This window comes from Chlorocebus sabaeus, chromosome 25 (genome assembly GCF_047675955.1).
Source record: "Chlorocebus sabaeus isolate Y175 chromosome 25, mChlSab1.0.hap1, whole genome shotgun sequence".
In the NCBI taxonomy this organism is placed as follows: Eukaryota; Metazoa; Chordata; class Mammalia; order Primates; family Cercopithecidae; genus Chlorocebus; species Chlorocebus sabaeus.
Genome location: NC_132928.1, coordinates 39602186 through 39623754, shown reverse-complemented (window position 1 = coordinate 39623754; position 21569 = coordinate 39602186). Strand labels below are relative to the sequence as shown.

At 33.8% G+C, this 21569-nt stretch overlaps 1 protein-coding gene across 3 annotated transcripts in view; it reads right to left on the bottom strand.

Moving 5' to 3' along the window:
- Positions 1–4891: 4891 nt before the first annotated feature.
- BRINP3 (BMP/retinoic acid inducible neural specific 3) overlaps positions 4892–21569 on the bottom strand; it is a 395286-nt gene continuing 378608 nt past the window's right edge. For 2 of the 3 annotated variants that reach the window (XM_007989132.3, XM_007989129.3), the window contains exon 8: positions 4909–6368. In XM_007989132.3, coding sequence (XP_007987323.3) covers positions 5252–6368 — 1117 coding nt within the window. In that variant the 3' untranslated portion in view covers positions 4909–5251. Of the gene's footprint in view, positions 6369–21569 lie in introns of all 3 variants that reach the window. The other variant, XM_007989133.3, reaches the window with a different exon arrangement.

Here is a 21569-nt window from a genome sequence, read left to right as displayed (position 1 = left end):
ATCTGTAGTCCCAGCTACTCAGGAGGCTGAGACAGGAGAATGGTGTGAACCTGGGAGGAGGAGCTTGCAGTGAGCAGAGATCGCGCCACTGTACTCCAGACTGGGCGACAGATCAAGATTCTGTCTCAAAAAAAATTTATAGTAATAATAAAATAAAATGACTTTAGAAGTGGTATCTGTTGCAGTATTGGTGTATTCTTCTAACAGCATAATGCGTATTTCCAAAACTGTCAGTTTAGTTTTATACTTTTTCATAATTTCATTAAGTGTATTTCTTATATTTAACTAACTTATATTTTCATCTACTTTATGATTTATTCTTCTGCATTAGAATTTTCAAACTTATGATGGAAGAAATGTTCAACTGTATTAAAAATAAGAATGCAAGATTTTATTCAACAAAAAATGAGATCTTTCCTTGTTTCCGTTAGAAATTTATTGTTAGAGGTTTATTTAGAAGAATTTTAAACACTTATTACACATATTTTTTAATAATAGTTTTCTGCTTATTATCCTAGATCTCTAAAATATCTAATATGTAATGTGCATAAGTGAATATTTACTCTTTCATTTTTCTTTTTTATAATTTTAATGATTTAAAATGAATATATATTTATTTTTAAAACTGCCCGTCACCATAAAATACAAACAAAACCAAAAGTATGAGATACATTTTAAATACTTTCATGTAAACTAATAAAATTGATTTCTGTTTTCTGTAGTAAATACATTTTTAAGTATTATTGATGTTTGAGTGTTATTAAGTGTTATGTAACTTTCTATTACTGCTACAAATATTTTATATGGACCTCATTTTTTCCCATACTTATTCATTCTTGCACTTTTGAAGTCCTTTTCATGAGTGTTTTGTGTCCATAATAATGCTGGACGGAGGGAGTGACAAGTCAGAAACCTGTGATAAGATTACTCTTACCTGGAAATGTTCATATTTGCAATGCTCTCAGAATACTGCCTTACTCATGCTAAGTATTGTGCATCTATTCACTTATTCACATATTGAGTACTATAGTTATTATGTGATAGCCATATTCTGTCATCGTAGAATAAAATAGTACTTCAATCATTCATTGGTTAATCCGATTGCTGGCACACAGCAGAATTTCAAGAGTAATATTTTTGCTTCACTTTGAATTTCATTTATATGTACTAATTTACTACACTTGGCTGCCATGTCCTAAGTATCAAATAATTTGACATGGATATTCTAATTTACCAGTTATTCATAGTTCATTAAAGTAACTAATGTTGCCTTCATGTAAAAGAAACGGAGATGTTTGTAAAAATGTCCTGCTAACTAAGATGCACTTGCCAAATATTGGAATTATCAAACTGACTGAATTATAATTCTTGAAATTATTAGACTAGGAAAGACTAGACATAGAATTACAAATCTGATCTCATAGGTGGAGGAAAGAAAGAATGTCAATAGCAACAGCATAAATAGATGGTATAGTAAATAGGAATGACAAAGTGTAAACTCTCAAGTTTTAAAAATTCAACTGACTGGATTATACTTCCTAAGGATACTAGCATATGTGAATCAAATGATAAATATTATACTTAAGGCTAGAGGGAAAACGTCTAAGTTTGCTAAATGGTTATTATTCTACTAAAATCGTCCAGGCACAAACTCAGAGTGGTACTGTTATCATAGTATGGTTTGGTTTATTTAAAATGTTCTTCTCATTTGTCACATTGACTTGGAAAACCTGTATGTAGTCTCTTAAAATTTTATACCAAGTTTATTTTGTAAAAGGTGTCTTTTCTATTTGGTTTCCAAAACTTTTCACTTTCCTTCCAGTTGAATTCCTGTATTCTATAACTTCCACTTTAGCAAGTATATATAGTCTTATTTTGCTCTTAAGTTTTTTCAAATGGGTTATTTTATTCAAATGAACATATTTTATATGTGTTCAAAATGAAGAGCTTTTCAATGTGCACAATGAAGAGAACAAAAGAAGGTCTGTATAGTATTATAGAACAGTCCATGGTCCTGGTTCATTCCAAGCTATTTCTTCACCTTTTGAGAATAACCACAAAGACAGGGCAGGGTGGGGGAGAGAGAGAGAGCAAGAGTGAGAGAGAGAGAGAGGAAGAGAGAGAGAAGAGAAAGTGAATCATCTTGTATTATTGAAATGCACCTGAGACCATCAGCTGTTTCTGCATTTTCATTTTTATTTCTTTGAGCTGAGAGGGAACATTTGGAAACAGATTCACCTTGCAAAAATGCAACTTGAGATTCCAGAGATTGCAAGTCAAGTCACACTGTCATGGTCATCAAAATAGTTGGTACAGTAAGAGATGTTCCTAGAAGAAATGTATTCACAATAAATTTTTGATTTTAAGAATTTCAAGTACTATTGAATTTATTAACTTCAAGATAAATTTAGAGGCATGAATTTGTGGATATCAAGAATCTAAATGAAGTAAAATGTCCTATTTTTGAAACATGATTTCAAATATATCTTTCATTCTAAATAAGGTTTTGACAATAAAGTTTATATTGAAAATTTTAAAATAAAAGTTTTTATTAAAAATACCCAATTTCCTAAAGTCACAGTGAGCGAAAATGGTTGTATATAAGCCAATTCATGAAAAATTAAATGTTTTTGAACTGCATTTTTCTTATACATTGGTAACTCATGTTGTATTAACTTAGATTATTAATATAGTCTATTTCTTATTGGACATTTCTTAATAGGTGGTAATACGTGAGAAATGGAAACATAAAATATGTTTATGTTTTAGTCATGTATCCTCTAACTCTATATATCCCTGTAGAATTTGCTTGGAATGTTTATGTAGATTGTATTCATGTTATTTTAGACACAACATTCAGAAAAAGGTATTGATATTACTTCTCTCCTTTCAGGAGAAACCTTGACTCAGAGATATTAAACACTCACTGACAGAGCACTAAAAGAGTTGGAGCTCCTTTTATTTTATTGAATAGGACCTTTGTGACAAGACTTGCCAGACATGAGGAGTCCCAGGATAAGACCCAGTTATGAACTTTCTTACCTGTGGTCATAGGTCTTCTTTCTCACGTGGCGGCCAGGAATAAGTTAGCTGTGCAATAAAAGAAGTAGCACTCCTGATAATTTCTTTTAAGTACAATGAAATTAATGTTCTTCAGAGTCCATTGGTAATTGTGCATGTTGCTCAGATGGTTTCTGGGTGTCAAGGCTCTAGATAGCTGGACCTTCAAGACTCTTCTGGAAAAGGTTCTGGAGGCATCTCTGACTTTTATAGTATGTGTCTTTTGAAACATAGTGTCTATGTTTGATAAACTTGGTCACCCTGTGGATGACTAATTGTGTGTGATCAATGCCGGCTTTATATAATGTTTTGGAAGTACTGTGAGTGTATGTCATATAATGTTTACCGATTTAGACCTCAATTTCTTAGGTTACTCCTGTTTCACCATAAGCCATTGCATGAAATGAAATTAAATACAGAAATATGATGGTTCAGTTAATGCTCAGTGGTGCAATAAAAAGAGGATGAATTTGTTCCAGAGAAGTCTATATTGGAATCTTGATATTTCAACTTAGTTTGTGATCTTGGGGAGCTTGACAAGCCATCATGAACCTTTGTTATTTTCACCAAGAAAATGAGAATGATAATTTATAACTTAGTGCTATTGTCAGAATTAAACAAAAATAATAATTTCTATGATTCCAGAAAGATGGTGTTTAATACTAATATAAATTTTCTGTTGAATGACCTACTATGACAGAAATTAATGTTTTTTAAAAAATCAGCTAACCGAAGTAAGACATTCAGCTACGCATATATTAGCTGGAAGAACAATTCTTTGCTTATGGTGTATTGGTTATTTTCAGTCTGAACTGTCTTTTGCTCTTAAATGCTTAGGAATTAAAAATAACCCAAGAATCAAGAATGGCTGTATTCTAATGTTTGTTCTATCAGTTCTTTTTTTCATCCATGCCATGGGGTTCTTTCTCTGTGCCCTGAGAAATGCCTTCATGACCAACAGGAAATGGTCTGGCCTGGACAATGGATTTGGTTAAGTAATAAGAAAATATTTATAAGCTATCTAGAATAGAGCTGAGTGATAAATAGCAAAAAACACATTTTACAGATACGGTCACATAGTTAAACACAAATGAAATTCACGTTTACAGAAAAAAAAACTGATAATATATCTAATATTATTTCACGAATAAATGGGAATTTAATTTTCAGATCAACATTTTGAACTAAAATTGGTTTCAGATTGAACTCATTTTCTCCTCAAAATATTTTTAGTATTATGAGCTTCTCTGGGAGAGGGAAACAAATCTATTTACGCTTGAACTAGTTATTTGAACATTTATTTTATACCATTACTTTACAATTTGTGAACTCTAGAATGTTTTATTGACACGGATAAAGTGCTGGAATAACTAGGTTTTCAGGACTTGAAATTAAAATAATTGTGCCGAGCGCGCTGATTACTGGTTCCTAGAATGTAGAAAGGGAAGGAGAAAGCAAGTTGCTAAGGAAATTAAGAGTTTCCTTTCTCCATGATATATTTTATTATCACACTGATTTTTCTGTATGTTTGCCAAAATGTTCTGATATTTAAGAATTAGTTTATCTGAATACTTTAATTATAATTATGTCTCTAGTATTGGTTTCCTAAATGCAGGTAATAACCATACTACTGTCGTTGTTCTGTTAACCATAAACACACACACACACACAAAGTGAATAATAAGTATCCTATCTAGTTGGGTTTTCCATAAAGATAATTGAAAGAGACCTTCAAATGTTTCCATTAAAAAGTCTTGGTGAATTTTCCCCAGGTTCTAACAAACTATACCAAAATAGAACTCATTTCATGGAAAAAAGGAATCCCACAGCACTTCTTTTTAATAACTGTTCAGCTACAAAATTTTATTGGTATCTTTTTATGTTCCCGCTAGAGGATGTAATGCACAAAAGCATTGCCACGGAACATATAAAATTACAAATGAAATTTATTGTAAAAAGTAGAATGTCTTCTAGACTGGTGTCAGTATTTATTTCATTCATAAACCAAAACTGCAGTATAATATATTCATTGTCAGCAAGTTCATGTGTGTAAATTTCCATCCAATGTTATTGACTGATATAAGACAGATATTGAAAAGACAATTTAAATTTACTCTTCCAAACATAAACTGTTCCACAAAAGCACTGTAAAAACTCCTTCAAGATTTTGGGTTGTGCTTGACATTTATGGTTAACTACATAATTTGGTCGTGTCATAATCCATTGTGTTTGGCAATTTGGCATTAAACGCCTGAAGAGCAGATTGGATCCTCACCACCTCACTAGTAGACAGCTTGAGTCTATGACGAAGCAAGCAAGAGAAAAGATCTAGACGACGCTGACCAGGTGGGGAGAGTTTATTTACACGGTCTCTGATCTCTAGTAGTTGCAAAAGTGCTGAGTCCTGGGATCCCTGAGTATAGGGGTAGTCCAGCTGCAAAATCAGGTCCCGAATTGCTTCAGGGTCAAAGTGCATGCTGTAGCCAAACACTTGAATGTTATTGATTTTCATATAGCCCAGGTTCCGGGAAGGGTCAATAAACTCCAGAGGTTCGTAGTAAATGCTTTCATTACCATTGGGGCCGTTAGACTTGATTCGGCTCCTTAGGTAGATGTGTACTGTCTCAAAAAATGTCTTCCATTTGTTCCCCAGAGTTAATGTCCAGTTATAACACTGCAGGGGGAGGTCCAACTTAGTCCGCTCCCAGTCTGGAAAGCTGTTTTCATTTACAGGCATAAACCAGCTCTCAGAGTGGCTGCCTCCGAAGGGATTGATGTAAACAGCCAACACTGGCTCCAACGTGCTGTTTTTAGTTAAGCAAATCTGTAAAGAGAGACCCAAAATCATATGGACCAGACTTGACTTGTACTTATTACTCTTCAAGGTGAGGAGCATCCGCTTACGCCAGGAGGGATCAAACCAGCTATTGAGGCGCATGTCATTGCTGATAAAAATGGCATGGACTTCTATTCGTCTGTCCGTTTTCTGCAGCAGATATTTCATTTCGAGATCTTGCAGGTCAGTTTCAAAGCCAATATAGTGATCAGTGGACTCGGCGACTTCAGGCTTGCAGAGCCCCTGGCTGAGCATGTAGCCGGTGTTGCAGGTGCCACAGCGGGTGCGGTTGTCTGGTGCGCATGTCAGGCAAGCGGAGGCGTCTCCCACTGTGCAGGGCAGGAACGTGGTGCAGACCACCTGGTCGTTCGGACACGTGCACGAGTGCGTCTCTTCTGAAAAACTGCCTAGGAGGCCGTTCTCATTGCAGTAGAGAAAAGACTGGATGCGAGTAAGCCAGTAGGTTGAGGTTCTAGAAATACAAAACAAAACGAATCTACATAAATACAAAGATACTTTGTGTACTGCAGTAAACCTTAGCTCAGAAATCTTCACTGTCATTTCTTCAGATCATCTCCAGCCAGTAATTTAAATGAAATAAAATATTCACAGAACTTATAATTAGGTTATATAATACAAACACACACACGTGTGTACATGTTCCATTTATCACTGCGCAAAACAAGATTAGAGCTATACTTGATCTGAACTGCAATGCGTTTCTAAATATGAGATATCTTCTAAAGAGATTGCATGCTATCTCATTAGTGCACATGGAACATGATTGTAGATAAAAATAGGTCATTATTGTTTTGAAATAGCAACAAGAAGAAAGGTAAGTGGTTTTATCATAAAATATCTGTAGGAGAATTAGAGCATATAAATGGTGATTGTTCATTCATTTACTCTTAGCTTCATAGATCACTAGTGTTGCAGGAAGCATGAATAGAAAGTAAAAGAAAAATGAAAGAAAAACAAATGGCTCTAAATTGTCAATCAGTGTATTTAGATGCTAGGGTTGTCATCAACATTGAAAGGACAAGTACCCACTCAAAAAGATCATATTATTAAAACATGCTTGAGTTTATTCTTACAGGCTGTTCAAGAAAATAGTTGAAAATATCTCATTAAAATCAACAAGCTCCTTCAATAAGGGGTAAGTGTGTTAGTTTAATGTGTTTGATTTGAGTCATTAACTTTTTTTCTAATCAGGTTAATCATGATTCCAATTTCAAATCTCACTTTTCCGATTTTCTTATGTTATTTAAACTATTTTGGTATTTTAAAACCAGTAAAATAATGAAAGAAGAGCAATGGCCTTGTAAAAACACAATTCCTTGTTTTTAGTTTATTGCTTTCTCATACTGGATGTATGATCATGGGAAAAGTTGCACAGCATCTATAACACACAGTTCTCTCATGTGAAAAATGGGAATAGTAATATCTTCCAGGTTGAGATTTTGTGAGAAATAAGTTAGGGTCTAACTCTGTGCATGTACTTAGAACATTGCAAAGTGTCTGTTTCACAGCAGATACACAACAATTCTATTTTTGGTATTCTTATGATTTTTTGGTGTTCACATTTAATACATTTGGGATTTCCTGCAAAATATATATGCTGCACTCAGTCCTTTAAATATCTACTTACTAATTTTCATAGCGCCTTTTTCTGCTTAAGATTTTGTATTACTGTGTATTTACTTATTTATATTGTTTCTCTCATTACATATAATACCCTTTTGCCAGACTCTTGTATGTTTTCTTTCACAGCTATATAACTTGTGCCCAGTAGAATTTCAGGAGATAACAAGCCTTTAATATTTATTGAATATTGAATAAAATGCATGGATTAGCCAAAGGAATATTTTCTTAAGAAGTGTATTTTTAAGTGAAATTTAAACCCTAAACTGAACATTTAATACACTTGGGAAATCCTAGCTCTGAAGTAGCACATAGTAAAGTAATACAATACTTTATTTGACATTTGCACAATTAAAAACATGCAAAAACCTTTCTTGTCCAGCTTCTCTAAATGCAGCTACATTATATATACTCAGAAGAAAATAAAAAAGTAAATCAAATCTAAGCCAACCATAAAACATTTTCCTCTTAATTCTTTCTTATATTGAAAATCACTGATTGAAATCTTAAACCTATTAGATTCATGACTTGAACATGTCTCCCAAAGTTCATGTGCTGGGAACTTGGTTGCTAATGCAGTGATATTGTGAGGTAGTATCTAATGGAATATGTGTCCTTGGAGAAATGCCCTCATGAACAGATTAATGCCCTTATCTTGGGAGTTAGTTTCTTATAATTAGGCAAGTTTGGCTCCTTTTTGCTCCCTGTCTTGCCCTCTCTTTGCCCTTCTGCCATCAGATGGTGCAGCAAAAAGGCCCTCCCCAGATGCCATTCTTTTGATCTTGACTTTCCAGACTCTAGAAACCTGAGCCAATATATTTTTGTTCATTATAATGACCAACTCCGTGACATTCTCTTAAAGCAGCATAATGTGGACTAAGATAATTCATTTTTGAATTCCTTCAGATACTTTTAAGATAAATTCTCTCAAAAAATATCCCAAAAGCATGCCCAGTGTGTTGTGCAAGAACAAAGATGTGAGGCTGTTTGGCACTTCATAAACATTATATCAATATATAAGTGTCTCTGTTATGCTTGCTGTAGTTCCTTGTTTTCTCACCACAGAATATATGTGAAAAAAGCTTTCTTTTGCTGGTGTACAAAATAGGTTGATTAATCATTTCTGTATTTAGCTGTAGAATGCAGATGTTAATACTACAGATTTATCATTTACAGTTACTTACATGTTTATACCATTTCATTCTTTTTCTCAATCACATTTTTCCTCATTTATTCCTTCCTTGCTTTTTCTTTCTTCTTTTTTTCATTGCTATCACTCTCTTGCGCTGTCCTCCCCATTTTTGCTTCTTTATTCAGTTCTTATTTATGTACACCTATGTGTATCTTATTTATGTATATGTATATCTAATATCTAATAGAAACTACATAAAATATACATCCTATTCAGATGAAAATTATATTTTCTTCCCTGAAACCAAAGAATCAATTCCTTGAGCCAACTCATTTCCCACTGTAAGCTCTAATCATATTTCCAAATCATAAGAAGAAAACAATAAATGAAATGAATAGACCTAAGGCAAAAATAGAGCTCACAAAAGTAGGGCACTGTAGAGAGAATCATTTGGACACTTCAGAAAAGCAAGAACTTTTTCCAGCTTTCCATCTTTTCCAATCCTTTGCACGTCTGGCAAACACATTATCGAAGGAAAGTGTTTCAGCTGTTGGATTTCAGCTTCTTGGGTTTCAGCTCTAATGTATGAATATTGATAATTCAGCATACTGCCAAAGCTCTGGTGCCCTGGGACTAAAGAGATAGCATGTAGATTTTCTTCCTTGCTCCTTTGTATCCTTTTTCCTCTAGCACCTACCTTTTACTATTTTACTACATTCCACAAAGACGAAATAGATTTTTCAAGAAATAAGACATGTAGTTACTTGTCTTTTCTTTAATTCCTGTGTAATCTTAGTGAAAGCAGCAGTCAAAAATAAAGACTAAGCACATTTCAGAATTGTATAATGGATTTTTCACATGGTTGGTTCCCCCACCCAACAAGGTAAAATTTAGCTCCCCTTACTTTATCTTAAAACTTCAAAAGAATTTTGGAGACAAATGTCCTGACAATTCAAAATTAGTTCGTATCAAGTGTATTTCCACTTTGTTTCTTTTTATGCTTAAGTATTAACACAAATAAAAGAAGTCACATTTTAGTCATGTATACACATTAGTTAGACACACTATTTACGGTCCACTTGGGCTAAGGATTGTGACTGCATGGTTGGCAGGTAGGTCTTCTACTGTTTTTTATCAAATGTGTGGTAATGTTCCTGACATCTGCTTTATAATACTTCAGTAAGCATTCTAAAGAAAAGAAGGAGAAAAGGAAGGGAGAAAAAAGACAGAGAGAAACTAAGGAAAGGGGAGGGATAAATATATTACGGTAACGGAACTATAGATTATTAAGGAACAGAAGAAGGAAATTAGAATGCAAACTTTAAAAAAGCAATTGACATGATAAATATCATGATTTGGAGCAGTTTAAGGATATAAGAAATCTTAATCTATCTGGAAGAATTTACATTTTGAAAATAATTCTTCAAAAATCTTTTAGGGGAAACAATTATGAGCAGAAAAATACCTTCCAGAGTTCACTTAAAATTTAATTGGAAAAATCAATCATTAGCTAGAAGGCCATTAATGTTTATATCACAGAGAAATCATGTGACATAGTAGTTTGAAATGTTTAGACAGCTGTTTATTCTAGTCATCTTTGTTCAACCTATAATATTTCCCATTTATTTGAGATTTGCTCTTCTCCACAGTGTACACATTATACATGTTCCAAAAGAGGGCTAGAATAGGAGTGTGAATATCTGACTTTACAGCCATACTTTACCCTGTGACCTGTGACAAGTTACTTAGTCTCTTTAACCTTCAGCAGAAGCTTTGGAATTCAAACAAACATTTGTTCAATTTAGGATTCTGCATGACTGTGGACTGTCGATAGCTTTCTGAGTCCCAATGTGTTAAACTGTGATTTCACTTGCTGATCTATTGCCAGGATGAAAGGATGTAACATGTAAAACCCATCCATGAGGGAGTCTTATACTTGGTAAATGCTCATAATGAAACAACATGAGTGAAATGTTTGACTCTAAATTTTTTTTTGTTTTAAAGAAAATCAACTTAAGATTTGATCATTTCTTTCATAAAAGATATTAGGTATGAGTGGTGAACCAAGTTCCTGGGCCCCACCCCAGACATAATAATTTCTAGGAGTGGGGTTCAGGAATCTCATGTTAAAATATGCAGTCCCAGAGAACTATTATGTATACAAAGAGGTTGCAAGGTCAATTATGTATGTAAATCAACAACCCAAAATTGTTATTAGGGATTCCTTACATACCAGCTAACCATCAATATGGAGGAATATGTCTACAAGAAGGTAAGGAAAAGTTGAAACTTCTGTAGGGAAGAGGACAACAGCAGATGGCTTTTAATTTACATGCATTTTGGGGCTCTGTGGCAACTATGTACAATCAAAATTGTAAACTGTAGTCGAAATTTTACACGTAAGAAGAATAAGCCACACACTAAAGCCTGTCATAATACATCACTTCTGTTCTGGTCCAGTAATATTAACTAACTGTTTGGTGATCATATCTCCTGTCTGGGGCCAGTCACTTTTTTTTTTTCATCTCCTTTCAGTAGTTTGTAAATGCTAACCCCATTTTAAAATTTGAATATTATTGAACCTTATCAATTTTAATGACTTGGTTACATATCTATTAAGCATTAGAATGAAGACAAACTCAGAGGAAAATATCTAAGTATTATTTTAAAAATATGTGTTGAAAGTTTTGTTTCACAGGATAACGGAGTGAGGGAGGGGGCACATGGAAGCAGTTAACAACCTCAGGGAAAACAGTCATTTATTGCCATAGCAGGACAACATCAAAGATACAATACTTTTAATTGTGATATCACATTTAGGTTCTTGAGTGACAATACACTATATTGGCTTAAGACCATTTTCTTAGGAGCCAGACTGTCTACTTTGAATCCTGTTCATTTACTCCACCTGGAAAATAGGAATTAAATATAGGGTTGTGTTAACAATTAAAGCACAATTGCAGGTAAAGCATTTAAAAGAATGTGCACAGAATAAACAGGAAATAAATGTTAACTCTTATTCCTATTATTATGAATGTTATTCCCACTATCATCTTTTAAAGAAATATTGTAGGCATTTTCTTTATTATAGCCACTTTTTTTTTTTTCTCAGAAGATGGAACATTTCATTTTCTCTTCAACAATTCATGCACTCATGCATAATATTACACTATATCCCTGTGTTTCACCTTTTAAAAAATATATGCCATTTTAATAGCATGATCAAGACTGTATTTAAATATACTTGTATGCCCTCTTTGTGATCCTTTTGAAACCCTCAAAAATATGCAAAACAATATTGCTCAAATTCAGGACAAACATTCTAGATGTGTAGCGCTTTGCAATGAAATATTAGAACATATGTTGGTAGAAAAACAATTACCTCGTCTCATGGTTAAATCTGCTCTGAGCAGTAATAATCTTATTTCAAAGGTCCCTTATTCCAACCTTCTAATCCTTTATTGCTCTCCAAATCTGTGCAATGTGGATCCAAACTTTAAAACCTAAACAATATAATTTCAGAATCTTTTTGAATTTAAAGATTAGCACTTTTTTTTGATTAGGCTATTTTATTTCTGCCTTCATAGATTTGTTATTCTCAGACATGAATACTTAAAATATAAATTTGGAATTAGGCATCCACAGCCATTTAAGCAAGCATAAGCTGATTATTAGCTCAGTCACAGACAGATAAAGCCAAATAAAATTCTGTCACTTTCTCTCTCTTGACTGCTGCTCTGGCCATCTCAGTTTTGGCAGTGCTGCCTAGGGCTCATGTTGACACTCCTGACACACAAGTTTCACTCTTGGAAATAATTTTACACTCTGAGAAAAGGAAACACGCTTTCAAAGATCCCTCAACTTTGAGTCTCTGAAGAAAGTACACACACACACACACCCCCACACACACTTTAATTTATTAACCTAAATTCAATTATCTACTAATACTTTTGGCTTGCAAGAAGGCAATGAATAAGTGTGTGAAGCAGTTGAAGATGTAGGTTATATTTTAAAGATAATATTAGCTGATGTTAACATTCATTGAGCTTTTCTCATGTGAACAGTAGTATTACAAGGATTATTTTATTGTCACAATTCTCACTACTCCCTGATATAAGTATGCCTGTTATCCTAACTTACAGATAAGCACACAAGTTGTAAAAAGTTTAAATAACCAGAACGTGTCCAAGGCCAAACAGCTAGTAAGTGCCAGATCTAAAGATATATCGCCTGGTCTCCATTTCTCCAGAATCACAGCTTCTTATCATCATGAACAGATATAATTCAAATAATTTATTACTTCATCTGGTTAAGTGGTGTGCACAGAAAAGTCTGCTTACTTCTCAGAGAACTATAGAAATTTTCTGCCCCATCTATGCTGCATTTGATTATATAATTTTAAAAAATCAATAGATAAATGTCTCTTCCACTTAAAACATCAAATACAAAAAGAAACACATCAACATTCAAAGTGAGAAACATGAGGCACACAAAGATAAACACAATTACTTTTCTGGAAGTAAAAAATTACCAAAAATACATATATTTAAAAAATTAGCATACATATGCAATTTTCTATCAAAGATTACTGTCAGTTGAAATATATTTTTCACTAAATCATATACTCAGATTAAAAGGTTTAAAATGTATTATTATAGGCAAGTTCAGGCTGTTAAGTGGTTAGTGTAATTGAGGAATATTGATACATGCAATTATTTTGCAAATAAGAGCAATCAGGCCTCTCCTATGTTCTTTTAAAACATCCTGTATTCACCCCCTCCATAATATTCATTACACCAAGTCACTATTGTCAAACCAGCTACATCATTTGTATCCTATGAGCGAAAACAATTATATACACACATGCACATATATAATGAAAACAATTATATATACACATATATATATCATATGTTTATTTCACAATTTTATTATCATAAAGTACCTAAATCAGTTTACAGTGTTTATGCTTAAATCTTTGCATTACAACCTTCAAAACCTTTATTGCTCTTAAAATCTCTGCATTATGAGTTCAAATTTGAAAAATTAAACAATAAATTTTAAGGAATTTAAAAGTATAATATTATTTTTAAGCGGTCATTTCATTTCATCCTTCATAAATCTGTTCATCTGTTCATCCCTTCATAACTCTGGGACCCTAATATTTAAAACTATATATAAATTTTATATGAATAAATACATTAATTAACAAGATGGAGAGGAAGCTAGAAAAGCAAATGCAGACCTAAACTGGAAATGTCCCTGGTTGTAAAGGATTTTTATAAACATACATTTAACATTGTTTTCTTACTACCCAGTGAGTGGTAGACATTTTAAAACCTGGACTTATTTTCATAATATCTGTTTTTCTTTAAAGTATGTTTCCTGATCAATTTCCCATCAGTTTAAAGACAAATCAATAAATTTTTCTTGATGAACATTGAAAACCTGAAAACAAATGAAATTGTATCATTTAAATAATTTAATGAAATTTCAGTGTGCTTCTAAAAGTGGTACAATTTAGCATCCCTCCAAACCAAATGTCTCTGGCCTCACTCTTTTTGCTCTTTTTACAATCATTGTTGTTGTCCTCAATGCTGAATATCAGCTCATTCCTTTGTGTCTCAATTAAAGCAAGAACTTGGTTTCTGAAAATCCTGAATGCAGGGTTTTTTGTAAAATAGTTTTATTAGATTTGTATTGCCAAGCTAATCTACTTAAATTGATCAATTTCTGATTGCATGATACCCCAATACCTTTCATATAAAAATCTAAATTATTTTGAAGCCTTTACATTCTGACAACATCTAGCTGTCATTACTCAACATATTTTCCACACTTACAAATCTGTCCTTGTTACCGTCCTAAATATGTCATGTACAATTTCAACTACCTAGAATTTTCTTTTACAGAATCGAATGTCCTTTTTCCTCTGCTTAGCCAGTGCAAGATTTAAATTCAATTTTTCTTACCCTAAATGGTCTTCCTTAACAATCTAACTTACAATGACTTACTTTTTTGGGCCAGTGTATTAATTGTTATAGATATTATTGTATTTGTAATTCAGCCCTCTATAACAATATAGTGTTGTATAATAGATTCTTATCTTATGATTTCAACTAAAATATACAATTCCTGATAGTATCTGTGTTTGTCTACATGTTAGCTTTCCTAATTGGAATATAATCTCCTAAGAAAGAGGAAAATGTATATTGTTACACTAGAATCCCTAGAGACTAACAAAGTGCTTTTTCTCCCAACCTCTCCAAACAAAATGGCTAGATCAAAATTGACCTGGACTTATGGTGCCAAGAAAATGTAACAGTGAATACTCTTAAAACCTATCTTATGGGGAAAATCAAATAACTCTGGGACTGAATTTTTTAAAATGAATTTATGATCCACAAAATAATAATCCGATTTCTAGTATTGTAAGTCATATGAGAGCTATGTCATCAAATAACAATATGGCATTCTAGACTCTATATTATTGTTCAGGAGTTTGATTGACTAAAATGTAATTTCAAAACTCGTCATCTTTAAAATGCTAATGTAGATGGAGATACTGGAGCTGAATAGTTGTCAGAAACTGGGCCATTAAAAAACAAAACAAAACAAAAAACACCAAGAAATATCACCTTCTGGGAGTCCTGGATTGGTGATCTTCATGGATCAAAAAGGTCACCCAAGTCACATTCACAATGCAAGATCTTTATATTAATGTTTTCTAGCGCTTAGAATAAAATTCTGAACTCAGAATCATAACTGCATTAACACAGATGCCACAAAATCACTAGGAAATAATAGGCTATATGGCCCTTGTAAATGTTACCTTTTATGAGAGAAGCAAATTGTGTGTGTGTGTGTGTGTGCACGTGTGCTAGTATAAAATTTATACAGTGGTTTAAGGAATGACAATTCATAACTTTAAAAGTTGTCTCATTTAAAATACTAATAGAAACAGTAAAATATGGTCCTATTTCACATGATTTTGCTTTTCAGGAAAAAGAGTACATAGGTATTATGTCCTAATTTTTCTAACAATTTAATATTACATTATGTTTGCAGAAAATAAAATCAGAATGTATCAAATGACTGTTCTAAAGGCAGAAGCAATCTAGTATGCCTAACCATCTTTGGCCACATTCTTTTCCAGATAAGACGACAAACAATGATGATTTAACTTAAATTACTATCTCACATCTGCATAAACAAATATTTAATCCTTGGTTTTCCAGACAAACATACAAAATGTAGACCATCTCCTTCACCTCACTGACAGGACTCTCACTAACCAAAATACCATCTGATTGGGGGAAAAAAAAAAAAATGAGTCTCTTTGGATCATATCAGCAACAACACAAATGAAATGGGTATTAAAAATACACTGTTCTCTCTTTTGTGGGGTAAACTACAACAATACAAATGAGAGCCTTTTATCAGCTGGCAGGAAGATAGAAATTTGTGTTACTTGAAGAGCTTCCTCTGTTCAGTTAGCAGGGAGAAAATCCATAAGCCTTTTCCTTAGTGTTTCTAGTTCAGCCTTAATGTAATTTTTGAACAGTAAATCTACTTTGACATCATTTGACTATCAGATAGTATTGGGTTTTTTTGGTTTACAAAGTTATGTTAACTTATCTTTTTGTATTCATGTATTACTTTTATCATGTATTGTCTTTTGATATTAAAATGATTCTTTGGAAGATCAAAACAAAAAGCCGTATCATATGTAAATAATTGCTAAAACCATGATATGAAAAGTTACATAATTTCTCTCATATATTTACATATGATATGTAGATTAAATACCTATTCTAAAAAATATAGTTTGACCTTATAAAATCATATATAATTTTCAAGCCAAGAATTAACAAAAGTCCTTCTGGACATAGTTTACCAGATCCTCAGTATGTACTTACTAGAGGTCTGAGTCACAATCTCTCCAGTATTCAGAGCCATCAACCTATTGACGCATTCCTCATGTATACCATAAAGTAATAATCACAAGTATACAATGTGATGGCTAAGTTTTGGTATCAACTTCACTGGATTAGGGGATGCCCAGATAGCTGGAAAAGCATCATTTCTGGGTATGCCTGTGAGGGTGTTTCCAGAAGAGATTACCATTTGAATCAGTGTACTGAATAAAGAAGATGTGCTCTCACCCAATGTGGGCAGACACCTTCTAGTCCAATGAGGACCTGGATGGAGCAAAACATCAGGGGAAAAGCAAACTCGTTCACACTCTCTTCTGGAGCTGGCACACACTTTTTTTTTTTTTTTTTTTTTTTTTTCCTGTCCTTGGACATCTGAATTTCAGGTTCTCCAGCGTTTGGACTCCAAGACTTGCACCAGTAGTCCCTCAGGTTCTCAGGCCTTCAACTCTCAGACTGAGTTACACTATTGGCTTCTCTGGTTCAGAGGCTTTCAGATTTGAACTGAGCCTCATGACTGGATTATGTGGTTCTCCAGCTTGCAGGTGATCAACTGTGGGACTTCTCAGCCTCTATAATCATGTGAGTTCATTCCTCTAATAAGTCCCCTTTCATATGTGTGTGTGTCTATAGCTGTATATATCTGTTCTACTGGCTCTGTCTCTCTGGAGAACCCTAATACAATAAAGAGAACTCACCATGTACATGATGGACTATGAAACATTTTTTGCATATTAATGCTTACTTAGTCTTTGCAACCAATATGTGTGGTGAATGCTATAAATGTCTCCAGTTATAAGCAGGGAGAGTAAGGTACACCGGATACCTCTTAAGTTACAGGACAGTCTGTCTAGGAAAATGAGCTGGAACTCATGCTGTCAATCACTCTATTATCTATCGTGTTACTAGCCCAAGAAGGTCACAAAAAATACTGTGAAAAAAATATTGAGAAAATATATTTTTCTAGGTAATTATAATCTCACACCCTTCTAAGGTGAGAGTTGTCTGAAACATTTCAGACAGCCCAGATAAGCTTTGGAGAAAAAAAAAAAAAAAAAAAAGAGCTGCTCTACTTTCTCTGGATGAAGCAACGCAAAGTAACATGGGCATGTAACTCACACTGGCATCTGAATATCATCCTGATATTTATAGTTTCTCTACAGTTTAGCCAAGTACACTCTACTAAAACACATATTTCATAGAGTATGTTAAAGCCAGATGACTGTGGAAGTCCTGTAGTATAAATGGAATTCTGAAGTGACTTGGATCAGGATATCTCAGACCTTCTATTCAACCAGCTTAAAAGCTAAGAAAGGGTGAACTCACCTCAGTTGATGTTGGCAGCCATTAGGAATAGATTTTTAGGTTATATCTATATTCCAGGAAAAAAAATTACAAAAACTGAATGGACATAGGGCTAAAACCAAGTAGTCTTTGATTTTGAAAGTTAAGTTATTATGTAAACACTTTGAATCACAATCCATGATTCTTCTAGAACAAGATAAACCTGTCAAAAAACTATCATTAACCAGACTACACTGTTTTATTAAAACTTTAGTTGGATCATGTGGTCAGGAGATCAAGACCATCTTGGCTAACACGGTGAAACCCCGTCTCCTCTAGAAATACAAAAAATTAGCAGGCGTAGTGACCGGTGTCTGTATTCCCAGCTACTCGGGAGGCTGAGGCAGGAGAATGGGGTGAACCCAGGAGGCAGAGCTTGCAGTGAGCTGAGATCCTGCCACTGCACTCCAGCCTGGGCGACAGAGTGAGACTCAGTCTCAAAAAAAAAAAAAAAAAAAAAGGGAACTTTAATTGGGACAGAGGAAGGGAATTACTTTGGACTTGGTGGTAATCACCTCCTTATTTAAATAGTTTATTCAAAATATTTCCATTCTGTTTTTAATTAGTAGGTCATCTTTATATATATTGAAGTGTTACAGTATCTGGTCGTGTGAGGTGCAAAGGGAATCTGAGGAGGTAAGTGAGAAACAGCAAGGAGCTATGTAATTTAAGAATGGGTGCTTTATTTGCCATTGGTTGCCTATCCAATATTCACAGGTCTATTATTCTTGCTAACAGAACCTTGATTTTGTTCAACACAATGTGCCAAAATAAAACAACTTTTCCAGTTTCCCTTAGAGTTAGAGGTAGCTATGTTGTACAGTTCTGAAACAAACAGAAGTCTAATGTCGGAGAGTCTTGGATTGCTTCTTATTCCTTAGTCAATGACCATGGCGTACTCTACTACTTTCTGCTACTCACCCTGAAAATAGACATGAGATCTCAAGCTGTAGGAGACTTCTTGCCATTTCAAGACCACAAACATAAGGAAACTAGAGGAAGGGAGGGTAAATAATGGATGATTGGCCCTGAAATCAAGTTGAGAGACCACTGGGAGCAATTTTTTTCTGTATTAAAAAGAAAAGTTAAGAACCGTCTGTGAATGGAGATTGGAGGGTTGGAGGAGTGTTCCAGGGCTGAAACAACTTGAATGGATTTGCATACTAAGTCTCAAAAAAGTGTTTAGAGGAAAATACCTCCAAAACTAACTTGTTTTTAGCAACTCTCAAATGAAAGCCAAGCAGGCTAAATTTTCTGAGCTTTTGTGGAATAAATATATATAAAGACTAAAAATCTGAAAGAGAAAGTTGAGCTTATTGACTAAATGGACAGGTGATTTTATTTCACCAAACAGAGGGAAAATATATAACTTAGTACAACAATCAAAAAAAGTAGTAACAACATGGGAAAGAATGTGGAGGTTTCAAGCATGACTGGATATACCTGAAAGCTTTTTAGTGCTTGTTGAAGATAAAACCTGGAGGCGTGTAAAGAAAAGTCTTTTAAAAACTAGATATGTGTTTTCAGCCTCAGCAATCCATATCACACTGTTCCTGCAACAATGTCAAATTAATGTTGAGAGTATGGGCTACCTGCTTGATTTATGAGGATATATTCTAGTGTCAAATAATAATAGAATATTAACTGAAACGAGATTGAAATCATTGAATATTTCTATGCATTAGTATGACTTCCTTGACCATGGCGCCACAGGAGGCAAGTAGCATAGCCTACATATTTCACAATGCTTTTTTGTTTTTGCACTGAAAAGCTTAGAAAAATCCATTTACAGTCTTGGATTATGAAAAACAATTTGTAAATTAATAAATAGATACTGAATTTTTAATCTAATTCATACTTTTTTGTTTTCTACAGAATCAAAAGTCTCTCTTTAGTGTCTTCTTAACTGTATTTGGATTCTTGTAAGAAATATTTTATTCCTCATTTGAGTTTATTCCCACATAAATCACTCCAGTAAATGATCTGAAGCTCAGCATTTCCCTAGTTCTCTAAATTGGAAGAAACCTGTCACATATATCAATGCCTTAAGTTGTTTTGATGAGAATTGTACTGAAACATTACTTTCCCCAGGAAAGAACCCAGGATTAAATCAAACCCACTTTCAATTCAGTATTCAAAGCACAGGGCTTCATGTTAAAAGAAAATGATGTAGTCCTTTTTCTTCATGAAAGCATTATTGAATGGTACAAACTTTCAGCTATAAAATAAACTGTGGGGATGAATGTATAGTATGGATGGTGAAGGATGTTTTAATTAATTAGATTGTGATAATTGTTGATACTACACAGTGTATATGCGTATCAAATTATATTGTACACCTTGAATATGTACAAATATTACCAATTAAATATTTTAAGATAAAAACAATAATCAATTGATTATTGTTATAATCATGGTCATAGTCCCTATGTATTAATCATTCTTCTCCCACTCCTCCTCATCCATAATAATTAATTAAGTGAATTGTTTAATTATTATTCTCCCACTCCTCCTCATCCTCCCTCTCCCTTACCTTCTCCTGTTGCTCCTCCTTCTTCTTCCTAACCATCTTTGGACAATTATTCAATGTGACTTCAGTTTATTATCTTTATTTAGAGAGGGCAGAGATTGTGGAACATAAAGTTCTGAAACAACTTGTCAGTCCCATTGCCGAAAAGTCACTCCATTTAAAATATATGTGGACAAAGAAGAACATAATACCAGTCTTTCACAGAATTATGCTAATTAGTTAAACAGCATGTGTGTCCTTTAAGGAGACATTAAGTAAGTTTCTATACATTAACCCATTTCCAGACATCTGGAATTACTGAAAAATAGAGTTGAGTCAAAATAAGTCAGAATTAAGTAGAACTATACTCTTGTTTATAAATGAGAAAGCTGAAATAACAATAGCAAATTACTCCAATTCTCCATCAATTAGTGACAAAACTAAAACCAGGAAGCATATCTCTAGTATATTGCAAACACGATAAAACGATGGCTGGATTTGAGATATGAAATGCGACCTGTCCAATCCATGGTTTGGGGACTCCAAAGTTGTGTGATTTGAGGATATATTAACTTCTTTTGGAATAAGTCTTTTCACTAATAACACCAACTAGTTTTTACTAGAATATCTTTAAATTTCTTTCTAGCTTCACCAGTCTATGTTCAACCTGAAGCCTCAGGAATCCTATGCTTCTTCACTAAAAATACTTACATTATACCAGTGATATAGTTTGGATATTTGCACCCACCCAAATCTCATGTTGAAATGTTGTCCCCAGTGTTAGGGGTGGGGCCTGGTGGAAGGTAATTGGATCACGGGGGCAGAGTTCTCATGAATGGAGTGAGTTGTCATGGAATCTGGTCCTTTAGAAGTGTATGGCATCTCTCCCCCACACATTCCTCTCTTGCTCCTGCTTTCACCATGTGGCATGCCTGCTCCTGTTCTGCCTTCCACCATGATTGTGAGCTTCCTGAGGCCTCCCTAGAAGTAGAGCAGATGCCAGCACCATGCTTCCTGTAAAGCCTGGAGAACCGTGAGCCAATTAAACCTAGTTTCTTTATATTTTACCCAGTCTCAGGTATTTATAATAATGTAAGAATGGCCTAATACAAC